This window comes from Anoplolepis gracilipes, chromosome 12 (genome assembly GCF_047496725.1).
Source record: "Anoplolepis gracilipes chromosome 12, ASM4749672v1, whole genome shotgun sequence".
In the NCBI taxonomy this organism is placed as follows: domain Eukaryota; kingdom Metazoa; phylum Arthropoda; class Insecta; order Hymenoptera; family Formicidae; genus Anoplolepis; species Anoplolepis gracilipes.
This window is the reverse complement of record NC_132981.1, coordinates 5,370,582-5,398,186: the sequence shown is the minus strand read 5'-3', so window position 1 is coordinate 5,398,186 and position 27,605 is coordinate 5,370,582. Positions and strand designations below refer to the sequence as shown.

The window sequence follows — 27,605 nt, the reverse complement described above, 5'->3', positions numbered from 1 at the left end:
GTGTGATAGTGAAGCCTCTAGTTCGTGCCAGATGGCGCACCCGTGCAAACCTATTATTGGTCAGCGATGACTTTTGAGATAACATGGCGGCGATCGACGCGCGGTGCGTACATTGCGAACGCGGTCAGTAGGTTGCGCGACCTCGTGACGTGTGTGTCGTTTATTGTTGTGCGGTTTGGCAGAGTCTCAGGTCGATTCAACCACAACAGGGACGGAGGTGCGGTCAGTCGTCGATGCTATTTCGAGTTACGAGCGCGCAAAATGGCGCCGACGCGTGTAATTCTTATGTCGTGCGGCAGCTATAACCCGCCGACAAACATGCATCTACGAATGTTCGGTACGTATCCATTCGTCGTCATTTCGTTCGAATGGCGCTGTTTGTATTGAACAGCGAATGTTCACGTCATATTCCGTCATTGCGCGTGACGTCACATTGTTGTCACGCGTACGAATTGTTAACGCGTTTGCGTAATGAGACCTATTCTAATTATCTATTTTTATATAGTTTTCTTTTAATTTTCTTCTTATTTAACTGGAAATATATGCCTAATTATAAGTAAACAAATGTGCAGCAAATATGCAATATAAATTTTTTATTCTATATTAATTATATATATATATATAATCTATTTTTATGTACTCGGTGCACTTCTGCACACACACATATATATGTATACACACACACACACACACACACATACACACACAGTATACATATACACAGTATATTTATACACATATAATGCATTTCAGAAATTGCTCGAGATCATTTGCATCGAATGGGAACACATGTTGTTGTTGGTGGAGTGATTTCTCCAGTGCATGATGCATATGCCAAGAAGGAACTAGCTAATGCGACGCACAGATGCGCAATGTTGCGATTAGCATTGCAGAATAATGATTGGATTCGACTGAGTACTTGGGAGACTAGACAGAACTGCTGGACCAAGACTCGATTGTGCTTGCAACACCACCAAAATCTGCTCAATTCTATGCTATGTAATTCCAATGATATCAAACATCACTTGCAGATGGATGACATAGAATGGATTCCAGAGAATGTTAAAAATAGCTCAGATAATACACCAATACAAATTAAATTACTATGTGGTGCAGATCTTCTGGAAAGTTTTGGTATTTGTGGACTTTGGCTTGAAGAAGATGTGAGTTATATATATTAGAAATATTATAAAATATATCAGAAATGATTGCTTTGAAGATGGATGTTTACTAACAATCTTATAAAATTTATTTTTTTTAAATGAGATTTAAGATTAATTTCACTTCTATAACCGTAAGTCAAATTTACAGTTTAGAAATAAAGTCTTTAGTTGCCAATTAGTACATGTAGCACTATATGGAATATGAAATAAAATAATTAAAATCATAACAAAAGAATTAATTGATCTTTTTGTTGCAGATTGATGCTATCATTGGCGAGCACGGTCTTGTGGTTATTACTAGAGAAGGTTGTAATCCCAACAAATTTATTTACGACTCGGATATTCTTTCCAAACACATGGTAAATATAATTAATTATATTTATTTTGCTAAAGAGGGCCTCTTGTTAAATTATATTTGCTTACTCCTCAGTATATTGTGCTTATTAAATTATTCTTATAATATACTAAAAAAATTAATTTTTTTTTTAATATTTGTTTATGATATCTGTTCTGTAAATATTGGAGGTATTATACTGTGAAGGATTTTGTGTTAAGACGAGTTGATTGCCTGTTATCTGGTCTGTTATTTTAAGTAAATGTTGGATTTTAACACATTAATGTAGATAAACAATTAATTTAAACTTTCTTGACAAGTATAATTATCAGATTATGTATGAGAGAAAGAAACCCCTGAAGTTATTGAAAAGACAATACTAATAATTACAAGCAACGAAGCTAATCTTTATAAGCAGTCTCAGATATTACTTTGATGAATCTCTTTCTAACTATTAAAAAATTAATTTTTCTTTATTTTCAGCACAATATCTGCATTGTAACTGAATGGATCCCGAATGAAGTTAGCTCGACGAGAATTAGGCGAGCTCTGAAGCGCAGTCAGAGCATCAGATATCTGCTGCAGGATTCCGTCATCGATTATATCTACAAGCATGAAATCTATGATGCGAGAGCGTCAAATACAACAATGTGAGTCTCAAATATTGTGTTTAGATACACTTTTTTAAAAATGAAAATGGGTTTTTTAAAATATTAATAGTAATGAATAATAGGCTTTGTAAATAATATTTGTGGTCTATATTGCTTCACAATTTTTTATATATTTTATAAAAAAAGGTATATGTTTTACTTGTGTAGCAATAACATCTACCATGATATAAAAAAATATGATAACATTATGCATAATAGAGAACAGCTGTAGCAGTTTAATAAAAAACCGGTTCCGAGTACAGTCATATCATTAAAATACAAAATTAATGATATATTAATAAAAATTTATATTGCAATTAAATTTTTCAAAAGTATATGATAAAAAATATAAAACTATAGACAATTACACACATGCACACACAATATGCACACACAATATGAAATTCTATAAAAAATTTAACTAAATTAAATTTGAACAATTATTTAATTTTAATCTATCAACTAATTATTAATACAGATATTAATTTTATTCATATTACTTTTTATTTAAGATTATTTATTTTTTAATTGATTATTTACTGTGTGCCTATGAAAATATTCTTCTTATTTTTTTATATCATGGTATCAATTATAAAGCAATTTCGAAGCAATTGTACATAAAATGAGATACTTAAAAAAATGATACTTAAAAAAACGATGTATATATATAATTCAGCCCTGTAATATTGTCAAATTTCTACAGGCTGATGTATAATATTTTTTAATCTAGTCTTCTTGTCAGTCTTTCGTCAAAATGCACAATATTCAATAAGGAAGAATTTATATTTTGTTTACTATAATTAATTTAAATGTACAATGTCTTATAAGGAACTTATGTAAAGAATTTTATTCTGTTTACTACAATTAATTTAATTATGTTAAGAATTTTATTTGAATGTGCATTTAAATGTTGAATAAATTTTGTTAGCCATTTATATATATATATATATATATACATATATATATATATGTATGTATTCTTTTTGTTCAAAAGCAAGCTCAATTTGATCTTTAAATTCTGTATGTGTTTTATTTATATTTTTTATTCAATATATAATATGTAAGATTTTTCTTTGTATATTTTTGATAAAATAGTCTTAGATATATGTCACCTCTTTAGTAGATTACATAAAATAGTATTCAGTAGACTTTATAAATTTTATAAATTAAAAAATGTTGCTGTTATTAACAATGAGAGATATATACAGGTTTATGTATAAAGTAATTGATAAAACTTTATTTTTGTAATATATCTTTAATTTCAATTTTTTTAAGAATTAAGAATTCATGGTATCTATTGAGGGTTGACATAACATCACTTAAGTTTATCATTAGAGTAACATTAATTTTAAATTATTCTATTCACTGACGAGGTAAGAATTAAAATTATTGCAATTTCTTGAAATAAAAGTTAAAATTTTATTAATGACAATAATAAGATAAAAGTACAAAATTTTACTATTTAAGTTTTGATTAATATTTCAAGGATAATAAGTCAGTGAATCGAGTTAGCAAGAGATAGCTCAACTGTTCAGTAATTGTGTGAAATCGTTGTAACCTCATTCATTCCATTTATTGCATAAAGGTTGTAATGAATAAAATCAAAATTGCAGATATACGAGTAAAATCTCTCAGTCAAAACTAAAATACATATCATTATAGTAATATATTATTAGTAATATAATAGAATCATTAACTTCTATTAAATTATTGTATAATGATATATTAGATTATTATGAAAAATTTAAGAATATTACTAAATTTTTAAAAATTACATATATATTTTGTTTCCACTGAGATTTGAAAATTAAGTGATATAAAATTTAATATTTTATATACAATGATATATAATAATAATTCACAACTGCGAGTAAAGAAATGTGATGAGATCGTAACAAGCTCACGTTACTGAATTGTGTTATACGAAAGTGCGATTAAAAAGACTGAATGTCCTCTAAAAAGAATTGTCGTGTTTTTCACGCTGCCGCTGCCGATTGGACACCAAAGTAAGTTGGAACTGCCGTCACCGAACGCAAACAATTACCTGCACATAGATCCCCGATATCTAACCGCGTTCCTAACACCGTCACCCAGCGATGTGACTATGGACTCGCCGAGCCCAATCGAGATTGCCGCGTCCATCGACGTGCCGGACGCGGTGCTGCGCAAAAATCTGCAGAATGTAGGTGATGGCGGGCTCGACGAGATTCGTGAGCGCATCATAAGCGCGATCAGCAACAACGCCAACAACGGTAACGTCAAGCATGTAGCTAGAGCCGCGTATCCGGGTCAGGCGAAACAGATCATCGCCAGCGAAACCGGCGTCATGCGAATCGTAGACGAGGTAGGTCCGCTTGACGAACCGATGGCGAAGTCTCAATCAGGAGGTTCTTCGTCAGAAGACGGCCGTAAGCCGAGAGTAGATAGTGTAGCGAGGGATAAAGAAGCATTAGATCTGAAATCTAAGGTTGCAGATACAGGTTCAAATGAGATAATAATGCAGATTCAAGCTAGTCAGTTAAGTTCTAGTGAACCAGTGTCAATAGAAGATTGTAAATTATTAATAGAAAGTATAGGTAAAGATAAAATTGAGATTGGACAGAGAGAAGTGTCAGATTTGAGATCCAAGACCGAAATTGCTGTTGTAGAGTTAGGTTTGTACAACGATCGTGAGATAATAATGAAGATTCCACCTAGCCAGCCGAGTTCTAGCGAACTTCGACTAGGAGAATGTTGTTGGCCCACAAGAGAGAGCACTGCGGATGATAAAATTAAAATCTGCGATCGAAAAATCACTTCTGAGAGGGAAATAATTGATGTAGAACTAGGATTAGATGATAAGATCACTCTCGTCCCGAAGGAAAGACATAGGTCGACGGTAGATGCGATCAATGACAAAGTAGACCGATCTAGTTTTAGCAAAATTAAACCGGAAAAGAGTCCCGAGGTGAAAAGCGTCGCGAAGGAAAAAATTGACGTTAGTAGCAAAAAAATAAATCTTAAGAAAGAAATAGTTGATGTTGAGCTAGATTTCATTGATGCTGATAATGTTGTGAAGGTTCAGCCTGCTCATTCAAGTCATAGTATCGTTAGATTACAGGAAGATCATAAGTTAATGATAGAAAAACTTACGAACGAGCTTAAAAGCAAGCTCGACGAAGAAAGAAATAAATCTAATAAGGAAAATTTACAGCTGGATAAGGTAGGTAAAGATGAGATAGAATCCATCAAGTTTAATTCAGAGAGGAAGAATAATGTTGAAATCGACGACGCGGGAATCATTTCCGGAAAGAAAATAGCCAATCTTGAATTGGATAAAGTCGTACATCTAGAAGCCAAGGCGACTACTTCATCATTAAGTATCTCTACATCATTGGATGGTCGTCACGAGTGCGCTCTCTCCGATTTTAGCGTAGACAAGGAAGATTATCGACTTAGTCAATATGGTTTGAACGAAGATGAAGAGGAAAAAGAAAATGTATATATCGCTAGATCGAGTTTAACGAAATACATTGACGATCAAAAAGAAGATATATTAGATGACTTTGTAAGCGAAAGCAAGACTAGTGCCGAAGAAAGTGATATTCAAACCTATACCAGCCAAGTATTGATTAATGCAATGATTCACGAGAACCAAGAAAAAAAATCCGAAGATTTCGCGACTGAAAAGATTAATAATCGAGCGAAATCTTCTGAAGAGCTAAACCAATCGAAATTTGTCGTGAAATGGTCTCAAGAAATAGAAGCGGAGAAGGTTAATGAAAACGGAGAACGATCTGAAAAAGTATCAGGGATCTCACAAGAAATCGATAAGGTGAGCCGAATGGAAAAGGAATCAGAGTGTGATACGCATTCTTCGGAGAAGCGAACTACATCTTGCGACTCGAGTCTCGAGATAGACGGAAAATATCTCAAATCGATCGTAAACTCGCGCAAGAGTCCAAGAAAGATCAAGGTAGATCAGATTCGTGACTTCGAAATCAAGGAGTATACATTCATCGATGAACCGGACGTTCAATTTGAAGAATTGCAAGATTCTCCTACAAAGACGAAGAGTCCTGAAAAAATCAAGGAGGAACAAATTTACGACATAGATGATGTTAAAAAGAAAGGTAAAATTTTTGAGAATCGAGAAACCTCTCGTGCAGAAAAAGTCTTCCAAAGCTCTTCAAGATCTGCTTCCGTAAAGGTAAAGAGTCCTAGAAAAATCGAAGAACTTCAAATCGACGAAAGCGAATTTAAGGATCGAGATAGATCCATTAGTGAAACATCTCGATCTGAGAAAGCTTCTCAAAAATCTTCAAGGACATCCTCAAGCGTAAAAAATCCGAAGAAGAGCAAACAAAGTCAAATATTTTATAGAAGCGACGAAATGAAGAATTACGATCGATCTGTCAACGATCGCGTGATTTCTCAATTGGAGACAGTCTTCCAAGATTCTTCTAAAAAGTCTTCAACAAAAACGGAAACTCTCAAGAAAGACTCCGAAAATTATGGCGAATTGAAAAAGCAAACTCGATCTGCCGACAATCGAGAATCGTTTCGATCTGAAGAATTCTCTCAGCATTCTTCCAGAACGTCTTCCATGAAAAGCCCGAAGAAGATTCAGGATCAAAAGACCGTGAGACTGAACGATGATAGAACGCAACAAGGACAAGAAATGATAAAAACGACGAAAGATGCCGATAACAGAACGAAACGTGACTTTAACGAGATCAAGGATGTGTACACGAGGAAAGTGCGGCGTTATAACGTACCTCTTCAAGGTAGCTTAGACTCGATGATCGTGTCTGAGGAAGTGTCCGCGCAAAAGCCGAAAAAAGATGATGCGTTTTCAAAAAAGTCAAAGAGCTACGAGTCGATCAAACGCATTCAGGAGGTGTTTCTGGGTGTGCCGTCGACAAAGAACAATAGCGGTTCGCAGCTCGACATTCCGGACGAATTTTGCTCGATCTGCTGTTACATGAATGAGATTACCTTCCGAACAGAAGAGGAAGTGAGCAGCCCGAATCAGGAGACATTCTACACGCTCAGATCGACCTGTAGCTCGCTAGCTGACGACGACGATGACAATGATTCAATTGAATGCGACATCTGCGGTTCGCTTAATCTTCAAGAATCCGCTGACGATCTCGAGGGCAAAGTTCAAGAGATTCCCTGCGATCTCTGCAGAATTTGTGGCGAGGTGGACGGCAGTTTTGATCAGGATTCTATGCCGATAGATAGATACGCTTTCAAACTCGTCGAGCATCAGGACGACGACGATAGCTTCGAGATCGAGAACTGTGGCTTTCAGAGCGGTACCGAATCGACTGATGAGCGAAGTAGACTCTCGGAGAAAGAAAAGATGAAAGAGCCCGGAAGACCAAAGTCACAATCCTTATTCATCCACGGTTCCTCGATGGTCAAGGATCAGCCGCGAGAGTTATACTTTATACCCAAGGACGAGATAGCTATATTGACAAGCGGAGCCAGAAGAATCGGTCGCAAGGGTTCCCTGTTTAGGAAGAAGGAGGATTTCGATGGGAGCGCGCGAGATAAAAGACGATACTCTTCAGTGGACAGTCTTCAACTGGCGAAAATGTCTCCGAAAGCAAGTGACAAAGCGCTCAAGACCGCAAAGGATTCAACGTTGATCGGATCTGCTGATAACTTGCAAATAACGAGAGGGAGATCCAAGTCTCTGCAAAGATCGACTGATGACGTGGATCGCTTAAATTCGTCTACTGATAATCTAGACTTGGCGAAAAACGTGGGAAAGGTAAGCGAAGCTGACGGATCGACCGAGAAATCAAATATTCGAGATAAGGAAGCGGTGAAAATGATTCTTACGCAGCACGGAATCAAGGTCATCAGCGAGAAGGAGACTGCCTTATAACTGGCCGAGTATTCGTAAGTGGTTCGATTTGACGAGTAGATTAATGGAATATTTCGAACAATTTAAATATTAAAAGTTAGTTGAGAAATTCAATGTGCAAATGAGAAAACGCGTTAGTCTCGCACCAAATCATATATATGTGACAGCAATCTTTATGGAGAAAAAGAAATCTTTTTTTTTTATTACATAAACATTGAACGAATAAGTATGAAGGAAATGCGCAAGATTTTTCTGTAGTGGCTTAGAATCCAAAGTATACACAGGATGATATAGAAATTTAAAAAAAATGTTAAATAATGGAGTCAAAAAAATTATTATAAAAGTTTCATCGGTTTATAAACATGAGTATTTCAGGCGTGTACAATTACTTTGATAAAAACCGATAAAACTTTTTCAAGAGAAAGAAAAAAAGAGAAGGATAATATATAATTTATATTTAAATATATTACACATGGGAAATGTGTTGCAGTTTAATAGACTTCGCAAAATTAAGATTTTTTAATGAATTTTAACAACTAATTAAATTTATATTCATAGCTTTTTGAAACAACTTGTTTAAATAAATAAATATAATTTGACATGTGCCACGTTTTTATAACACGTTACACAAAATTGATTAAAATTGATTAAGTAATTAACATAATGTTAATCAATTAATGGCATGAAAAATTTTTTAAATACATTTTACTTGATATATATTTAATTAAATTAATTAATTAATTTAAACGATAAGACATATAAAGATGTGAGTGTCAAATTAATAGTATGATAGCATCGAAGCGTAATTATGTTACATCGATATCTCGGCTTTGCATAAACATTTACGCCGTAACAGTATTATGCAATTATTGCAAAATAGTTTTATTATAATTATTATTAAAGTGCGATTTAAATTGATATCTAGAAAGCCCGATATCTAGAAAGGACCAACGATGGAAACTGTTATTCTCGATGAACGATCGGGAAATTGTTGGATGATTTACGCAAGACTTGCATATGACACAACAAGACAATCCTAGTAACATTTACTCAGTCAATATTGCACAGAACAATTGTAGCTATAAGTGACAAAGCGATACATCGATTTAAGGATAAAACGCTTTGCTCTGAAATTATATGGAGCGAAAAATGAAGAAAATTATTTCTTGGATGTGTCGTTTCTCTTATGTGGATTCTTCCAGGTGTTTTTCAGGTGTAGAATTTAATTAATGACTCAAATTTTGAGGTACACTTAATATATAAAACTTTGATATATTTATCACTTATAATTTAATAATTTAACGTACTGGTTTTTTAATGTAATTTGTCAAATTTAAAATTTACTTCTCTTTGACAAAAATGTCAATTCTATGTTTAGCGCAGATCTTAATTTTCAATATTATAGCAAATTAATTAATTTAATTATTCGACTATTGTTGAAAACTAAAAAGATATACGCCAAACAGTACACTAACATTTTTGTCTCAAAGAAAAATGAATTTTAAACTTGACAAGAAATTTATCGATTTTCACGTTTTTTCGGGACATCTTATACGCGAAATATGGAAGTAACGAGATGTGCCAAGAAATTGTGAAAGAATCTGTATTATGGCATAATAATCGTTAATAAGCTCCTATGCATTTTTCCTATGAATTTTTTACTCAGTATCTGTATGTCTATTTATTTTTGCATGCAAATGCGGAGTATATATTGCGCAGCTAAGTATTATTACGAAACACTTTCTCTCTAATGTCTCTCTATAATGAAATGGTATTTCGCGTGCATATTTTTCAGCTTTATAAGTGCATATAAATCGTTATATTTTACTAGTAGAAATTTTTGCATTATCAAGCTTTGTCAGGCTTGTTATGACATGTAAAACAACAAATTTTTTTACAAGATTAGTAGTGCGGTCAGTAGTTTATCAATTAACCAATTAGTGGTTATTATCAGCTTATTTAAAATGTTGACATATGTTATTGATCGTCTAAAGACTTCTTTATAGCGTCTGTCCCTCCCTTTTTTATGATCCGCTTAATCATCTCTTTTTCATATTAGATAATGGTGTATTTTTAAGTCCCATTACATTAGCGCAAGTATTGGAATGCTAATGTGGATTAAATTTTATTTACTGACTCGTCTAAAAGTTCTTCCTTTTGTTTTTATAATAACATTACGCATCTATTCACTTGAGGCATTCAACGATAATAAATAATTCTCATCTTGATTAAATTAAACAGATAACACCAAGAGTACCTTTAAATGATAAACCGAAATAAAATAATAAAATAAAATAATAAAACTAAAAAATTTAAATAATAAAACTACCGACATTGAGTCCCGAAAAGTTGCACGATCGTCGATAAGCTGTACCTGACAATGATGATTATTTTAAAGGAAAAAAATGACCTTTCATTTCAGACTCGATGCTTGACGTTTTCATGATATCTTTTAATAATTTACAGATTTTCATGATCTTCTCTCTGTTCGCTACTTATTTCTGTGCTATGTTTGCCCTCCCATTCAATTTAAATATGCATGTGATTCAACCCTGATGTTCGTCTTTCGTATACATTTATTAAAGTTCAAGTTTAGGTGATCTGTGTATTTTGTTATAATGAAAGTATATAAATCCGTCTTTTTGGGTTCAATATTGAGTTGCTGCACATAAGAAATATTATATTTCGAAAGTTTCAGTTTTACGAAACATTCTCATGAAAGAGAATTAGAGTTATTTTTCAATAATCAAGAATTAATGAAAATGATATTTTACAAAAAAAACTAAAATATTTTAATTTTGCGAGACAAAAATTTCTCTTTCTATGATTTTTAAGCTGTTCACGATGTGTATGATTCTGTAAACTAATATATTGGGAAATTTGTTTAGGACATTACAATTTTGAAGTCGAATCGTTGCATCGCGTGCATTCAAGAATATATAACAAAATTTTATTCTGAATTCTTCTCGTTCCTTAAACCCTTGAGAAAAATTTTGATTAAATAATTAAATATATAACTGCAAGTATCTTAATTTACAATTAAACCCAAAATGACGTGACCATAGCTGGTGTATGTTTTTCAGTTCTGATGGAGCATGTGACGTGTGTTTTCCAGGATACGACAAAACCTGCATGCCTACTATAAGACAGATAGTTGACTGTCTTGTTGCTGCACGACCAATCCGAACCTGCGGCCCTCGGCTTCTTCTTTCTGCTATAAACTCTAATCGCGCTATTAATGATCTTAATCAGGACATTAGCATAGCTGCCAGCAATGAGAGCAGCAACAACAACAACAACAATAACAACAACAACGAGTGCGCTGAAAGTTTCAAGAACACGCGGAATACTTATCTCGATCATTCTTACATCTAATTCCGCTCTATTAAATCAACTATCTATTTTTTTATAAATCTTTAAAACATGAGCTCTTCAAAATAGAAAAGAGAGATTTATTAATATATTAGATTGGGGCTACCTATTTTTTATAGATTTCTGAGCATGAGCTAGCTGTTTGAAATGATAGAGATTTAATAGTTTTTAAATTGTTGCTAAATACTAGATATCTATTTTGAGTTTTAGATCTCTCAATGCGAGCTTTCCAAAATAAAAGTGTGTGGTCAAAACTTCGAAAAAATTAAAAAAATTTCCAAAATAAAATAACTATAAAAGGCAGAGAAAATAAAAGTTATATAGTTTAAATACAGATAGAAATAAAAATTATTTATAACAGTCAAATGATAATTAATATATTTATATATTAATCGGCATTATCTATATATGTAATCCTGTATCATAATTATTATTAAAAATATATATATATACGAGACGTATTATTATATAGTTAATAATTATAAAATTAATAATAACCGAGAATTTTGTGTATTATTACTGTGTAGCTTAATGATGACAAATTTGTGATAAGCAGCGTTTGATTATAATTATTATATTTATATCGTTGCGATAGTAATCGCCAAAATTATGTATCTCTCTGTCTCAGGATTATTGTCAGATATAATTATATTATGAAATGATATAATTATTATAACAGAGAGAATCATATATAATTAAAGCAAAATGAATATAGTGAAGTGGCATGTTGTATGTTTGTACATATATAGAAAATAATGCGTATATTTGTACATGTAAGATTAATATATTGTCAACAGAGAAACAGGTTTAATGAAACTTGTGCTGCAGATTTTTCTTTCTTATTTAGCTCTCTTTTTATTGATTATTTTTCCTTCCCATGTTTACCCATCTTACACACAAGTATATGTTACTTCTGTACAGATTTAAGGAAATAATCGGTAATCGATATGAAAATGTATTTTGTTGTTCGTTATATATAATATTACACTGTTTTTTATATTATTTGCTAGGTTTCATTTAAAAATTCAATTATTATACTTTTTCTCTTATTGATAATACTATAAGTAATAAAAAATTAAATAATTATTTTGTTGAAACTGAATAACCATTATAAACACAGAAATTCTTTTTTATATAAAATACTTTTACATAAAATACTATTATTTTTTTCAAAATTATAAAATTTAATATTACACAAGAGTTATCACAATAAAAAAAAGCATTATCTTTGCTTTTATATATATATATTACGTAACATATTTCGATGCAAAATCAGTCGTTCACTATTAATGTCTGAACCAAAATAGTCTACCATTTCATGTTTGAAATATATCATCTGCCAAAACGAATTTTTCTGCTTTCGTCAAAAAAGAAAATTCACTTCTGTTTCAAATCTTTTTTCTAAACAATTAATAACATTGATTATTTCATAATACAGTCTCTTGTATGTACTTATCCTCAATATTTGTATAACAGTCTTTAAAATTCTCCCGAGCTTTCAAGTTTGTTGAGTATCTTTCTTTTGCGTTTTAGCTTGAGCGAATCAATTTTGAAATATAATCTTTTTGTCGTTAAGCATTTTTCAGAATTCTTCAAACTGGTCTCTAAAACTTTTTATCGTGTTATGTAAAGTCTGAATTAATAATTTTACATTTCCAAAATAAAGCTGTGTCAATAACTTGTAATATAAAAATACTAGATGAAGATGAATGGATATCTTTAGACTTATTGGAAATGGAAAATGAAGATAAAATTTTCTTTAGAATTGCTGCTAGCACCTGCCAAAGAATTCTATCGCGAACGTAGAGATTACTTATGATGTTCTAACAAAACCTATTAACTATACCGTTTATGCTATACGTTGTTTTCTCAAAGGAAGAAAAGGGGAAGATGCACCGAAGATGGTGAATGCAAGTGTTGCAAGTAAGTTTATGCGCGAGCGCGACAATAATTACAGTCTTATATTTTAGACTATTTCGTTAATGAAATAGAAATTTCATCATAATAATAGAGAAGAGCGAATATTTATTTGCAATTTACATCATTAATAAGAGACTTCATAAGTTGCAGAAAAATTCATAATTAATATTATTATTGTTAATCAAATTCTTTGAAATACTACATAGATAATTAATTAGAAAAACATCATAAAATTAATAATTTAATAAAAGATAATTAACATATTCTGTTAGTTATTATATTTAATTTTATATTATAGCCTAATATAATATAGTTTTCTTTCACTATTTTCAGAAAATGATTCGGCTAAATCCAATTATGACAATTGTTCTTTTATAATTTTATCTGTCTATAGACAGATAAATATAACATTTAATCGATATATGTATCGCATATAATTCGCTTATTTGAATTATAGTTATTATTTAGCATTATTAAATACAAATATATCAAAAATGCATAATGTATATATTTTGTGTATGTGTGTGTGTATTAGAAATACATATAATAAATATACTTAGAAAATATCCTTTTACCAAATCTCTTGATATTACATCATTTTATTAAATCAATTATATATGTGCTTAGATTAAATCTTTGCTTTTCATTGTACATTTTCAGAAGCACACTTAAATTCACAGTGGTCAAGTCATAACTTAAGAAAATTTCCATGATCTAATAAATTTTATACTACGTAGATAATGCAATTGCTTATTCAATATTACATTTATTGTAGAAACTCTATGAATTATTTAGGTGAGCATTTTAAAGGCTAAGAATTTTATTTAATCATTAATTAATAAATTCTCAATTTGTCACGAAAAATCCATTATTCTCTAAAATATTGTATAATCATAATTAAGTAAATATAATTATGTATAAATTAAGTTGAGTACAATATGTATTATATTTTTTATCTCAAAAAGAAAGTCTCTTAAGAATTACAAAAATTGTTTAAAAATTAATTCTAATATAATGACATAAATCAGCAATTAGTCATTCATGCATAGTTAATTCTTTTCACCTAATTTTAAATTTTTAGGTGAATTATAAGAGAATGTACAAATATTTTCTATAAAAGTGAATTTTTAATTAATTTTGTCTTAAAAAGCAATTCCTTTACAAGAGTTGTAGAGGCTTTCGAAATGCGTGATGTTTATGCTGATAAATAAATTGTCAAAATAAGTTCTCATCATTTTATACATAATAATAAATATTTATTTCAAATAAATATTATGTTTATTCTGTGTGACCTCTAAACAAAGAAATTCCGATGAAACATTTCTACTCGGCAAAACCAACATGTTTATTATCATTGAACTATGTCCCCACTATTATAATTTTAATATCATTTATTAGTATATAAATCGCACGCTTAAAATACGAAATAATTTGTGGCAGATGTTATTTGGCTCATAGAAGATGTTAGAGATTGAGAAAATATTATAATTAATGTAAAAAAAAAAAAGAATAAAGCTGTCAAGCACACTAAATTGTAATTGCCGCATTATAACACCGGCGCGCGCCGTCTAATCCTAGCACGCCTCAAAGTCATGCTTCGCGAATCAAAAGTCATCTTTTCGATTCGATTCGTATTCGACTTTGTCATGTAGCGGTCGTCCGGAGAAACTGAGAAAACAATAACATTAAAGCAGAATAACAATTTTGAGATTTTGACTTTCTATACATCACTCAACAAACAAATCAAAAACATTCTAGAAGGTTCTCGAATTCCTACGGTATAAAATCTCCTTCGGACGACCGCTCCCGTTCAGTTGATGATGGGACGCAAAGAGATAGAGTGCTATAGTCTTGTTCGCGATAATTAAATAATAAGAATTTATCTGTCAGTAATTTCTTATACATAATTAGATTAGACCAAGATTACCCGGGATCCTTAACTCCATATGCATACAGAAAGTAAGAGATTTATTTATTTTTTATAATGAATGCTTTTCAATAGTGTCGAGAAGTCTTAAATTACCAATGTAATGAATATGGACGAGAAGTGTGTTAAATAGACAATTGTCTGCTTAGAGTCGCAGCGAAACTGTCATCCTGTATCTTTTTTGGAGAACGCTGATTGTATTACAAGTTTTGGGAAATATTCAGCCTCAAGATGAAAATCTACGTGTTCGCTCTTTTGGTCGTGACTGCGGTCGTCATCGCATTTCCTATTAAAAGTATATAATCAGAAGCTAAATATATATTTACAGTTTCATAATTTAATCTCAACGCACAGTCTAATGAGAATGTTCACACGCAAATGATAATGTGTTATGCGTGTCTAAATTAAATATAACATGTGCGACAGTTTTCTTGTTTTCATGTTTTTTTTATATTACATTAAAAATAATTCAAATATATTTAAGTCTATATTTTTACTTTAATTTTTTAAATATTAATAACTATATCTTTATAAGTATTGTGATTTTGTTTTAATATTATAACACTATTTTTCTGTTATGTGTTTAGATAATGAAATACCGATACCTGTCGAAGACCGCGTTGAGTTCGGGGTCGGGGCGCCACATGAAAAAAAAAGTTGGAAAATGGTATTTCTCAAAGTAGTCAAACTCGATGGGGAAGATGATTGTAATAATAGTCCTGATGTTAGTATTACTATTCATTGCAATAATAAGTGTATTAATGACCAACACTCAAACTTCACTGGTGGACAATGCGTGAAACAACACGGCGGTGCTTGCATGTGCTACGTCCTACGCTATATATAAGTAAGTCATGATTCACGTAACTAATTACAACTTTATATTTTCGATTACATTTTAATAATAAAATTATTACAATTCGATTAATATTATACACATTGTATGCGGGTTCAAACTAATAAAAAATAGTAATTCTTTTTTCCTGCATACAATGTGTTAAATTTTTATTAAAAACTGCATTGATAATAAAGAGGAAACTAGCATGCCATATCGTAGAGTTAATAAAAGAGATTCAATAAAAGAAAGAAATGTATAGTGTGTATATAAAATGTCAAATTATTTTAATCAATATATATATATATATATATATACATAAAATTATGTTTTTTCATTATTTTCAGAGGCCACTTCCCTAACTACTAAATCGAACTATAAAGATCAATCTCTTAAAAGGTCCGAATGGGATTTTAATGAATATATATGACGTATTTCAACATTGAAAGTTTATTAATATTAGTTTGTATGTATAGACGAATGTATGTGTTACAGTAATTCGTCTGTATAAATATGCTTTAAATATCTTAAAACAATATTTATTTTATATGCTCTTATATCTTTTGCATACTACATAATATTTTAGAAAGTTATGATTATTACTATAACTTATGATTTATAACTTTAAAAATTACTTTAGTGATGAAATATGATTATAAATATTGCGTAATACATAAATAATATATTTTGATGTAAATTTTATCAATTACTTAATTGGGCAATTTTAAGAATTTTAAATAACATATTTAATAAAAATCAGTCACATATTATTTGTTATAATTAAGAGAGAATTATTGCTCTGTATATAATTTGAATAAATTATTGCTCTGAATATTGCGTAATACATAAATAATATATTTTGATGTAAATTTTATCAATTACTTAATTGAGCACGTTTAAGAATTTTAAATAAAATATTTAATAAAAATCAGTCACATATTATTTATTATAATTAAGAGAGAATTATTGCTCTGTATATAATTTGAAAAAACTATTGCTCTGAATATAATTTGCTATTCTAAAAAAAATTATGTATAATACCTTTGAAGTTCTTTATTTGCTGGAAATAGATTCCATTAAAATGCTTCCAATATAGAAAACACTTATATGAAATGGTATAATGTATAAAAGTATGTGCGTTCTAAAAAGATAATATTTTTTTTCAAATTAACATTTAGACATAACTAATACTCAATATGATTGCAAAATATTTTCTGATATCCACGTTATTAAAATTGCAATAATTACTGCAACAATTGCTACAAAATTACTTAAATATTTATTGAGCGCTTAATTAGAAATTTGTTTAATAATTTGATCATTTTTATCTTATTTTATGGCACTTTGCAGCCTCCTAAACTCAAGGTTATATTCGGCCATTACTTTTTCTATCTTTCTTTTAAAAATCAAATTTATAACTCTCTCTTTCGATTGATATCAATATGTTTATGAAAAATTCACAAAGATAATAAAATAGAACTGAAAATTTGACCGCAAATATGGAATTTTCTGGTCGTGAATGAAAAAAATGGCTTTTTACTCCGCGAATACCGAAAACGCGAATAGTGAATTCGCAAAGAAGCTTTGACTGTTTAGTCTACATTATATCTTATTTATGTGTAATTATATAATTATTAATTTATATATTAAATTAATCAATTGAGATTTTCAAAGTTAGAATGAATTTATACAATCTCCTACTTTTTTTGTCACGTAACTATTGACAGTCAGAAATAAAAAAAAGATAAAATTAAATATAATTTGTCTAAATAGATAAAAAAATGTGGAATCTCAAAAATTCAGTATCTAAGGAAATAATTTTTTCACGTGTTGTTTGTTTAATTATATAATTATTATATAACAACATGTTTAATTATTTTATTATATTATATTGTTTTACATATAATAAATACGAAAGAGAGAATATCTGTGATTGAAAATCATCTTTAATTTTGATTTGTATGTTGTACAAACATTTTCCAATTTGCATATATCAATTACAAATAACACATCAACTTACTTCTTTAAAAATTTATTAATTAATAAACCGATTGCAATGGAATCTATAGTTCTTTTGTGAGAAAAAAGGAAGAGTTAAAAAGGAAGAAACGTGTAAAAAAAAATTTTTTTTAAATTTAACATTTATAACATTAATTTAACATTTTTAACATTAAATAATTATTAAACAATAATTTTATATTAATTAGACCTAAATTGAGAAAAATAATTACTACATTAAACAAAAACAAAAGATAAATTTAATATTATGTGATTAATGCTAATTAAATATAGAAATATATATATGTAGTACACAATATTATATTTATCCTTTTTTTTAAGTAAATATATTCTCGTAAGTAACCAAAGAAACAAAATATTTACACAATATTTATTCTCTTATATAATTAAATGGATATTTTAGCTTGAGTCAAACGAAAAACTTTGTATTTTTATCTAAATTACATGTTTAGTTAATTAATTGTAAAGCATTGTCTTTCTTTCAAGTGTACTTCCTTTATATTTCTAAACGCTATCATCTTAAAATTTCCACCTTATGCCAAATAATACAATAATAAACAAAATTATTATGTATGCCACACTAACTAGAATGCCAACATAAACTTCTTCTTCGGCTAAGGAATAGCCTTTGAAGATGACTGCTCTCAAGGCTAAGGAGAGTAAAGTCGTTGGCGCACAGTAGCTGATGTAACGAAGTATATTTGGCATTCCCTCTAACGGCCATAAAGTCCCTATAATTTAATTAACCAAATTAAAAATTGATTAGTATATATTATAAATCCTTTACTACAAAGACTTTATCAAGATTTTATTTATATTAGGATTATCTTGATAAACTTTTACTAATTTTTTTCTTATATATTATTAAAAATATAATATTATTATATATGTCATTATACATTATGAGAAAACAAAGCAGACTTTTAGACTCAATTTTGTACATAACAACAATACTAAATTTAATAATGTATATCGCCACTTTTTGTATAGCATAATACTAATAATAAATAAAATTAAAAATAATTTTCGAAATGGAGAAAACATGAAGTCTTACCGTTTACTATTAATAACGGCACGAGACTTCCAATCGAAGCATAATTCGCCATCATGTGAGTCTTGCACATAGTGGAGATGAAGAAACCTGACAATGAGAATGTATTACGTCAATGATAGATTAATTTCATTCATAATTATTGCATAATTATTTTTCTTAATTATTGCTGTTTGCGTTTCGAGACATCGTGTAGAGTACTTACCGTACATTAGTCCATTAAGACTACCAAGAAACATAAGGAAGAATATATGTAAAAATGACCCTTCAGATTTTAAACCCCATATAGGAAAGAATAGACACATTATGACCGTAATGTGGACAAATATGAGAGTGAGCTGAGTGAGAATGTGAGCTAGCAAGAGTTCCCTGTTTTTGACACCTGTCATATACAATAGTATGTTATCGCGACAAAAACAATTGCAGATAAGAGGTGAATTAATAATTAAGAAATAATTTTAGAGAAAAAGTTTTCGACTGAAATAAATTATATACCTTGAACCAGACTTCGGTCCCAAACACCATTTAGTCTGTCTGAAACTATCAGGAACGTGGAGAGTGTGGTGGACAGAATAAAGAGCAATCTGAAAAAGTAGATAATTTTAGAATAATCGATTATATTTATTATTTATATATGTTACTAAAATTTTCTATATATATTATTAAAATTGCATACGAGTGGGTGCTTACATTATTATGAAACTTGGTGTCATAAAATAACTATAACCATCATCTATATCGCCATAAATCGCATTTTCGAACTAAAATCGAATAAAATTTTGTTCTTTTACTTTATCTCATAACGCTACACGAAAGAAAAGTTTTATTCTTAACATAATAGGAGATATATATTCTCACATGAATAGGCATACTGCCGAATTTTGGCGGATATTTACACTCTTGCATCAAATCTTTAAAAATCTCAAAGAAACGTTTGTAAAGCATTTTTATCATAAATTGTCCAATGTGCAAATCTGCAACAAAAATTGTTATAAATTTCAATAACTCTGTATCAATAAACTATATTAATTAATTAGAATGCTGCTAGTTAAGATGCTTAGAATCTAAAGTAGTTTATGTCTTAATTTTTATGGGACTTTTTTTTACTCCCGAAATAATTTTTTCTTTTAAATTATCTAAAAATTTTTAAAGCTTATTATATGAAGTACAGCATAAATAATATATTTATACCACTCATATCGAGAAACACGTTAATATCAGAGGACAGAATGTCTTCTGGCTTAACGATTGCGACGTCGTCAATTCGTCTCTGTAAAGCTTCGGAAAAGTTATGGCTGAAGTGCATTACGCCGACGAGGTCACTGTTGCGTATAGCCTTAGTTACTTCAGACATATCGTCATAAAATTTCTGAAAATGGAATTTTAGTAACAATTTTCCCTTAATCAAAAATATAAATGTTGTTATATATAAAAAATATTTTTTTTATATGTTTTACATCGATTATATTTAGATTTTATATCACAACAATTTTCCGAGAAATACACTTGCATCAGTTTTAACAATGTTATCTTCTATTTATATCCAGAAAAAAACCGTAGAAAAAATATCAAAAGAAAAAAAGGATATATATAACCGATTTTTAAATCACTATACCTGATTTATGATAGAATTGCCATACTCGTGAAGAAATCTACAGCTGAGATTATCAAAGCGGCAGGTGAGGTACTCTTCATCGTACCAGACGCTGCCGATGTTATTGCCATAATCGCAGTTATTAGCTTCATGATTGATAATACCAATCGTTAAGCCTTTTGGATCACCACCAACCCCGATGAAAAAGCAGGCAGTTTGTAACAGTGGGAAGATCGCCGCGAAAAATAAACCTCTAAAAAAATATATCGTTTGATATTATCATTGTCGTTCTCACGTGAATCTCGTATAACGATTTATAAAACTAAATTTATCAAAATGTAAAAGATTTTTCATGCAATGTATATTGTTGTTCAAAAAAATATGACAAAAGAGAGAAAAACATAATTAAAATTTTTCTTCTATATGTAAATACACTCTCCTCACGAGAAAATTAAATATTAGCAGATACTTACGAATAAAAACGGAAAAATTGTGTGACGTTCTTTATCATTAAAGCCTTGAATCTTTTAGATGCTGAGCCATTATATATTGATTTTACTTTGTACTCCGCGATTCGATCCTTAACATAATTTATTTTAAATATTACTGATTTGTGTATACATTGTCTGCTTTTACAGCATTAAAAACAAAACAATTGTTTCATGTATACTTTTATTCGTTTATAACTATTTTCGTCTTGATGTAACGCATCATCTTCGATATCTTTGACTTCTCGGACCTCGGAAGTATTTGCGAGCATTGAATTATTTTGCGCCTGGCACAGTCCTAGGAACACCTCTTCCAAAGACGAGCATTGAAATCGATCCAGCAATTGTTGCGGTGACGATTCCTCTAACAATTTACCACGTCTCATCAAACCGATCTACGTAACATCGAAAATATATTAAAAATGTTTAATGAAATCAGATCAATAAAGAATGAAATTCACCATATTAGCATTTTTAGTCTCCTCGATATAATGTGTCGTCATTAACACGGTGATACCATTCTCCTGAGTAATCCTGATTAAATAGAGCCAGATGCTGCACAAAGGAAAAGCACATTTGGATATTTTTCTACTATTCCTGGTATACATGTGAAATCTTTAAAGAAAGAGCCAAATCTACTTGCTTCTCCCTCAAAATTGGATCCAGCCCTACGGTAGGTTCGTCCAAAATCAGAAGTTCTGGACTGTGAATCAACGCAGCAGCGAAGGAGACTCTTCTCTGTTGGCCTCCGCTTATGTTTTTTACCAAATGATTAGCTGGCGGCAGTTGGAGTAATTCCGAAAGGAATTTCTGTCTCTCATCTTAGAAACAATAAACAAATGTATTGCAGCTGTGTGTTTCGAAATAACTTACGTCATGTCATCAAATCTCGCAGACACAAACAAGAAATTCAGAATAAAAATTGATATCGACTCAATTATCTCATGAAACTGAGACTTTCAGCAGCATGGAATATATTGTATGTGACGACAAATATATTTTTCTTACCGATCTCCTTATCCTCGAGTCCGTTAATTCTGCCGAAGTAATACAGGGCTCCGCTCACGCTGAATTCTCCCATCAAGCAAACCTCCTGTGGCATGTAGCCCACACGAGGTCCAGGGATTCCGCAGCCTGGTTTACCTGGACTTCCTCCCAGGACCCATATGCTTCCTGAGTCGAGATTCTTAATTCCCACGATGCAGGATAATAGTGTCGTCTTCCCGCATCCGCTTGCGCCCAATAATCCATATCTGTTTTGGACAAGGTAAGAAAAATTGATTGCTCTATCAATGGTTAATCTTATATTTTAAGTGACACGAGCATGAATATGCAAGATTAAGTATATAAATCTCCATTAGTCTCACAGTAATTAATTTCGCGTAATAACAATTTTCTCGTATGGATATTATCATTAAAAACTTCTTTATCTACTCGCTTTTTATGTCTCGTAAAAGAATCAACAATAGCAGTTACGATTTGCCTCGCAAATTGCCAATAATCAATCAATATGTAATGGATCGTTAATAAAACGTTGGCCATAATCTCGGATGACTTTGGTCATTAAATATCTGCGAACGATAGCTGGTTTGCGAAACCGATTAATGATTAACTAGAGTGTGGCACAGTAGTTACCTACGTGTGTAATCTGAAGTTTCGAGAGTTTGTTAATGAAATGTCAAAAAATAAACTTAACACTAGTCCACGTTCAATATATCTATTCGTATGCTAAAACTTAAATATTTGAGTTTGGTCGGAAAATATTCAATTCTGTAGTTACATGATTTTGATATATATGTACAATCATACATATCATGTATATGTTCCGGTTAAATAACTTCTTGTCGTTCGATGATTTCTATCTGGTAATACATATATATATATATATATATATATACTTACTTGCAATTAAAAAGATGCCAATGTTATGCAAAAGCAAAATTTTTTATTTGCATTAATATAGATTAAATTTGTTAAATATTATCTTAAAAATATTAATTTAAAGAAAAAAACAGTGTTTTCTTTTCTCTTTTCACTTAATATTAGCTCTTTTATTTTTGTTTTTATAATTATATTACTATGTATAATTATACTTTGATTGTATATTTACTATATGTCATATGTACTAGAAGGTATTTTTCCCGTAAAATTTAGATTTAATAAATAAATTAAAAATTAAATAATCAATTCTAGTAATAAATGGTTAGATTGTAAGTTTCAATTTTTTTATTCATATATTTCTATACATTTGAATTTACAAATAAGTCTAATAAGATTTTTTAGCGCACTTTTGGGGATTAATTATACATGTGTGCATGGAATGCGCAAAAATATTGAATAATACTTGAACATAAATGCCGTGATACATTTGTATTCCTTTCTCATTGGAGCCTAACTTTATAAAAATAACAGATATTTTAGAATATAGTCAACAAACCTAAATACACATGTTGCACAATAAAATATCGAAATAGCGAAATATTAAACTATTTTAGTTGACTAGATACAACAAAGAAATATTATAAAATTCCAAGATAGAATCCAAAAGGTTTTTTATCGAATGGTTATTAGAAAGTTATCGGTGTCCTTTATTGTGCAATTGACAGCAATTAATGAACGTACATGGAAAAGTGCGTGACGACAATTTTCAGACCACTTTCAACAAGTCGATGAAGTAATAATATTGGCTTGAAATAATATTAGCTTGATACGAAAAGCACCATATGAGACGTGTATCATATGAAGATTTTTTTTTATATTAGATAAATAACGAAAGTTATATAAATAATCTCCTTATAAATCGATACGGTTGTCGCTGTATTATACTTTTTTCTTGCAGTGAGTGTCTGTTTCTTTCTTGAAAAACCTTAATTACAATTAATTGGTTTAAAGCGGAACTCAATAAAAAAACGATTAATCTTTTTGTAATCCATTATTGTGCAATTGACAGCAATTAATGAACGTACACGGAAAAGTGCGTGACGATAATTTTCAGGTCACTTCCAACAAATCGATGGACGAAGTAATAATACTGGTTTGAAATAATATTAGGTTGATACGAGAAGTACCACGTGAAACGTATCCTATAAAGATTTTTTTTATATTGACGAATTACGAAAATTACAAAAATAATCTCCTTATAAATCGATACGGTTGTCGCTGTATTATACTTTTTTCTCGAGATGAGCCTGTTTCTTTCTTGGAAAACCTTAATTGCAATTATTGGTTTAAAGCGAAACTCGATAAAGAAACGATTAATCTTTTTGTATAAATACAATGAATAGCGATTACTTACATGAAACCCTTCGGGACGGTCATGTTCAGCCCGTCGAGTATTGGTCCGTCTGGCATATAAATCTTGACGGCATTCTTCACGACCACTGCATTTTGTTGCACCATCTTGCAAAACGATGAAGACTGTCCAGCGATCAAACTGTAACATATCTCTGTTTTTTAATAATTCGAACAGTGACTAGTTTTTCCTCAAGCAACGAGAATTTAAAAATGTTATTGAAATGTTGTAGAAAAAAAGAATAATAATGTAAAAAAACTTCGATATCTTTCTAGTTTTGAGCAAAGATCGATCTTTCTAAATTTTATTTTCAAAATATTTATTGTTATCCATAACAATTAATGTGATTTTACAAGATTTATACATTCTTATCTTACATTAAGACTTACATTAGGATTACTTATATATATATTAATCTACTATTATTAATAGATTTTCGTATCTAATAGACATAGAACAAATTAAGCCTGTGCTAACAAAACTAATGTAGAAAAATGATTAGAAAAGTTTTTTAATAATTCATTATATATGTTTGCTGAAATAGAAATCTTAAAATATGATTTATCTAAGTTATTTAAGGTAAAATATTAAAAAGAAGAAAATAAGAACAATGAAAATTGCTAAAGTAATTTTTTTGCTGACTTGAGTTAGTTAATTTTTTTTCTATTTGTAATAAACTTATTTTTAATATAGAAAATATAGTTGTTATAACATTTTTATCAATTCAGTTAGTTGGAATAATTAAATTGATGCAAGGCAATTAGAAAAAAAAGATTATATCTATCGCGCAGAGAATATTTAATAAAAATTATTCTTAGAAACTCGAATTGCGATTAACTAATTTCTAAAAAAATAAAATAACGCAACAAAATAATATGCTAATCAAAATCATTAATAGATTTTTAAGTTGTTATCAGCAAATGCAGTTAGTAAATGTCAATAAAAACTTGCTTTTTGAATTTTTTAAAATTATTCTTCTTATTATGACGGCAATCTAATTCTTTGACTCTCAATATATTTAATTGCTTTATTTAATTTTTTACGATTAAAAAATATGCAGTTGTAAATTGTACTGCTTCAATTAATGCTAATGTTTGTGTTAATAGAGGGTAATAGTTATAGTTATTATATAATATGTATACTTTATACATACATCATATCAAGCGCTTAATTATTACATAGTATGCAAACATTCATTGGTTTGTTATTTAGTTGACCTTATTATTATGTTCTTCTAGTTTTCCTTATATTTTTTTATAGACACTTTGTATGTTCTATTGACATTATATATTGAAACGAGATTTAAATTTATGTATGTTTATGTATCTTGATTATTTTTTATACAATGTTTACGGCATTGATATTTACGTACTATTCGCAGTTATATAATTTAAACAATAAAAAATAAGTATAGATTTAACAACAAAATAGTTGTAAAATGGAAAAATGAGTAACACATATTGATATCATCTATTCAACAACTATTTAACTCCATTATACACATATCAGTCCTATTGTTTATCATTTTTTACACAAATTGAATTGACATATAATATATTATACATAATTTGGATTATATCAATCATATGATTGGTTTAAGAAGTATATAATGTTCCATTCAATGATCCATTTATTAATCAAATTCTATGTTATTTAATTTAAAAAATTTTTTTTAATTTCTAGCTAATTTAATCTAATTAAGAAGTATAAAGTGTTTATAAGAAAGGCTGGAGTTTTAAAAATTCATATTTGATTCAATAAGTGAAACACGTTTACTTTGTTTGTTCGAGCGTTTTCAGTAACTCAAAAAATTTACATAGATGATTTTTTAGCCAATAAATGACGCTGCTACACGAATGAAAATGACGCATTAATTGAATGACAAAAAAAGCGGATTTTTTTAAATTATTTTTTTTTCAACAAAATGGTGTTTCACCTAATTACAGTTCGATTATATTTGTGTTCATACAGCGTGTCCATACAATGTCCATACCAGTGTGATTCAAAGTCATTTGAAAATCAACATATTTTAGGTTGTTAAATTTGATTTTTTTTTTAACTATATTACTGCGTCAATGAAAATATGCCCTTTTATTTAAAAAAAATGTCGATTACCTCGAAATTTCGTAAAAGGTTACATTAAAAAAAGATATTAATCCTTTTGAATCAAACAACTTTTGCCTTTAATTTTTTTTTGTATTATCAAAAGAAACAGAGATATTCTAAAGGAAATACTCTCTATTTAAAATTTTTTTAAGTTATTGAATACGCTCAAATAAACAAATAGAAAAAAATAGAATAAATGTATCTCACTTACTGAATTAAATGGGTATTTAAACTCCGTCATTCTTTTGTAAACATCCTGTATTATGTAAATATGTGTGTAAATTAGTGTGTATCTTTTAATTAAATCTTGAATGACTAATTTAATTTTCTTAACTAGCATTTTTTTAAATATTTTATTTTTCTTTTTGTATTTTATCATCCTTTAGTGTATATATTTTTTACACTGAGAGAAAAGTTATAGTAATAATAACAAAAAAAAAGTTTTATTCACAGATTGCCGTTTTTCATTAGAAGAATTAGATAATTTTGTTAAGATGACAAAATGTGATATTTATGTGATTTTTTTGTTCTGGTAACAAAATATTTTGTTTTTAACTAAAAAGAATGTTTGTACAGCATATAAAACAATTTTGTATTAGTAAATGAATTATTATATGATTAAATCAAAGAATTAAAATTGATGCGATAACCAACGGTTTAATTTAATTTATATTAATTGATCACATATTATATTAATTGATCACATACCAATAAATAGTTTTGGCGTCTGTAACCAAATTTTGGTTACTGATACAAAACATTCCTCACAGTGTATTTGTCTATATACTATTAATATATAGGTACCAGTAATCAACACTTTTAACATTTTCTTCTTCTTCCAAAAAAATACTTACGATGTATGCAAATTTTCTTTCGATACAATTTCTTCTTTAAAACTATTTTTCCGATCACAAAAGGAACAATTCAATTAATTACCAGACATTAAGAAAAAAGTTATTGTGTTTTCACGATTCACCAAGATATCTTTCCACTATTT

The 27,605-nt window shown here is 29.4% G+C and overlaps 3 protein-coding genes and 1 long non-coding RNA gene across 7 annotated transcripts; 3 read left to right on the top strand and 1 right to left on the bottom strand.

The window, feature by feature from the left end:
• Positions 1-108: 108 nt before the first annotated feature.
• Positions 109-12,218, top strand: LOC140671687 (nicotinamide/nicotinic acid mononucleotide adenylyltransferase 1-like). Of its 3 annotated transcripts, XM_072903209.1 has the most exons (6): positions 109-337; positions 754-1,163; positions 1,421-1,522; positions 1,981-2,147; positions 4,155-4,491; positions 11,120-11,299. In XM_072903209.1, the coding sequence occupies exons 1-6, from the start codon at positions 262-264 to the stop codon at positions 11,147-11,149; spliced, it is 1,122 nt and encodes a 373-aa protein (XP_072759310.1). In that variant the 5' UTR covers positions 109-261; the 3' UTR covers positions 11,150-11,299. The 3 variants fall into 3 exon arrangements, with proteins under 3 accessions (XP_072759310.1, XP_072759312.1, XP_072759313.1); XM_072903211.1 differs by lacking the exon at positions 4,155-4,491 and having other exon boundaries at positions 110-337; positions 11,088-12,218; XM_072903212.1 differs by lacking the exon at positions 4,155-4,491 and having other exon boundaries at positions 112-337.
• On the top strand, positions 4,502-11,081 carry LOC140671686 (uncharacterized). The gene has a single exon (XM_072903208.1). It carries the CDS (start codon positions 4,513-4,515, stop codon positions 8,023-8,025), a length of 3,513 nt encoding a protein of 1,170 aa, XP_072759309.1. The 5' UTR covers positions 4,502-4,512; the 3' UTR covers positions 8,026-11,081.
• A 2,868-nt stretch (positions 12,219-15,086) lies between the features above and the next one.
• On the top strand, positions 15,087-16,911 carry LOC140671620 (uncharacterized). The gene is made up of 4 exons (XR_012047776.1): positions 15,087-15,255; positions 15,373-15,518; positions 15,811-16,070; positions 16,406-16,911. It is a non-coding gene; the product is annotated as an uncharacterized lncRNA (long non-coding RNA).
• A 1,433-nt stretch (positions 16,912-18,344) lies between these two features.
• On the bottom strand, positions 18,345-27,599 carry LOC140671619 (ABC transporter G family member 23-like). Of its 2 annotated transcripts, none has more exons than XM_072903066.1 (15): positions 27,317-27,453; positions 24,506-24,643; positions 22,219-22,463; positions 21,854-22,031; positions 21,672-21,765; positions 21,393-21,605; positions 21,196-21,302; positions 20,744-20,975; positions 20,320-20,497; positions 19,987-20,102; positions 19,819-19,889; positions 19,624-19,712; positions 19,334-19,510; positions 19,132-19,218; positions 18,345-18,808 (listed from the first exon to the last, which is right to left on the bottom strand). In XM_072903066.1, the coding sequence occupies exons 1-15, from the start codon at positions 27,367-27,369 to the stop codon at positions 18,597-18,599; spliced, it is 2,190 nt and encodes a 729-aa protein (XP_072759167.1). In that variant the 5' UTR covers positions 27,370-27,453; the 3' UTR covers positions 18,345-18,596. The 2 variants fall into 2 exon arrangements, with proteins under 2 accessions (XP_072759167.1, XP_072759168.1); XM_072903067.1 differs by lacking the exon at positions 27,317-27,453 and adding an exon at positions 27,463-27,599 and having other exon boundaries at positions 18,350-18,808.
• Between the last annotated feature and the right edge of the window lie 6 nt (positions 27,600-27,605).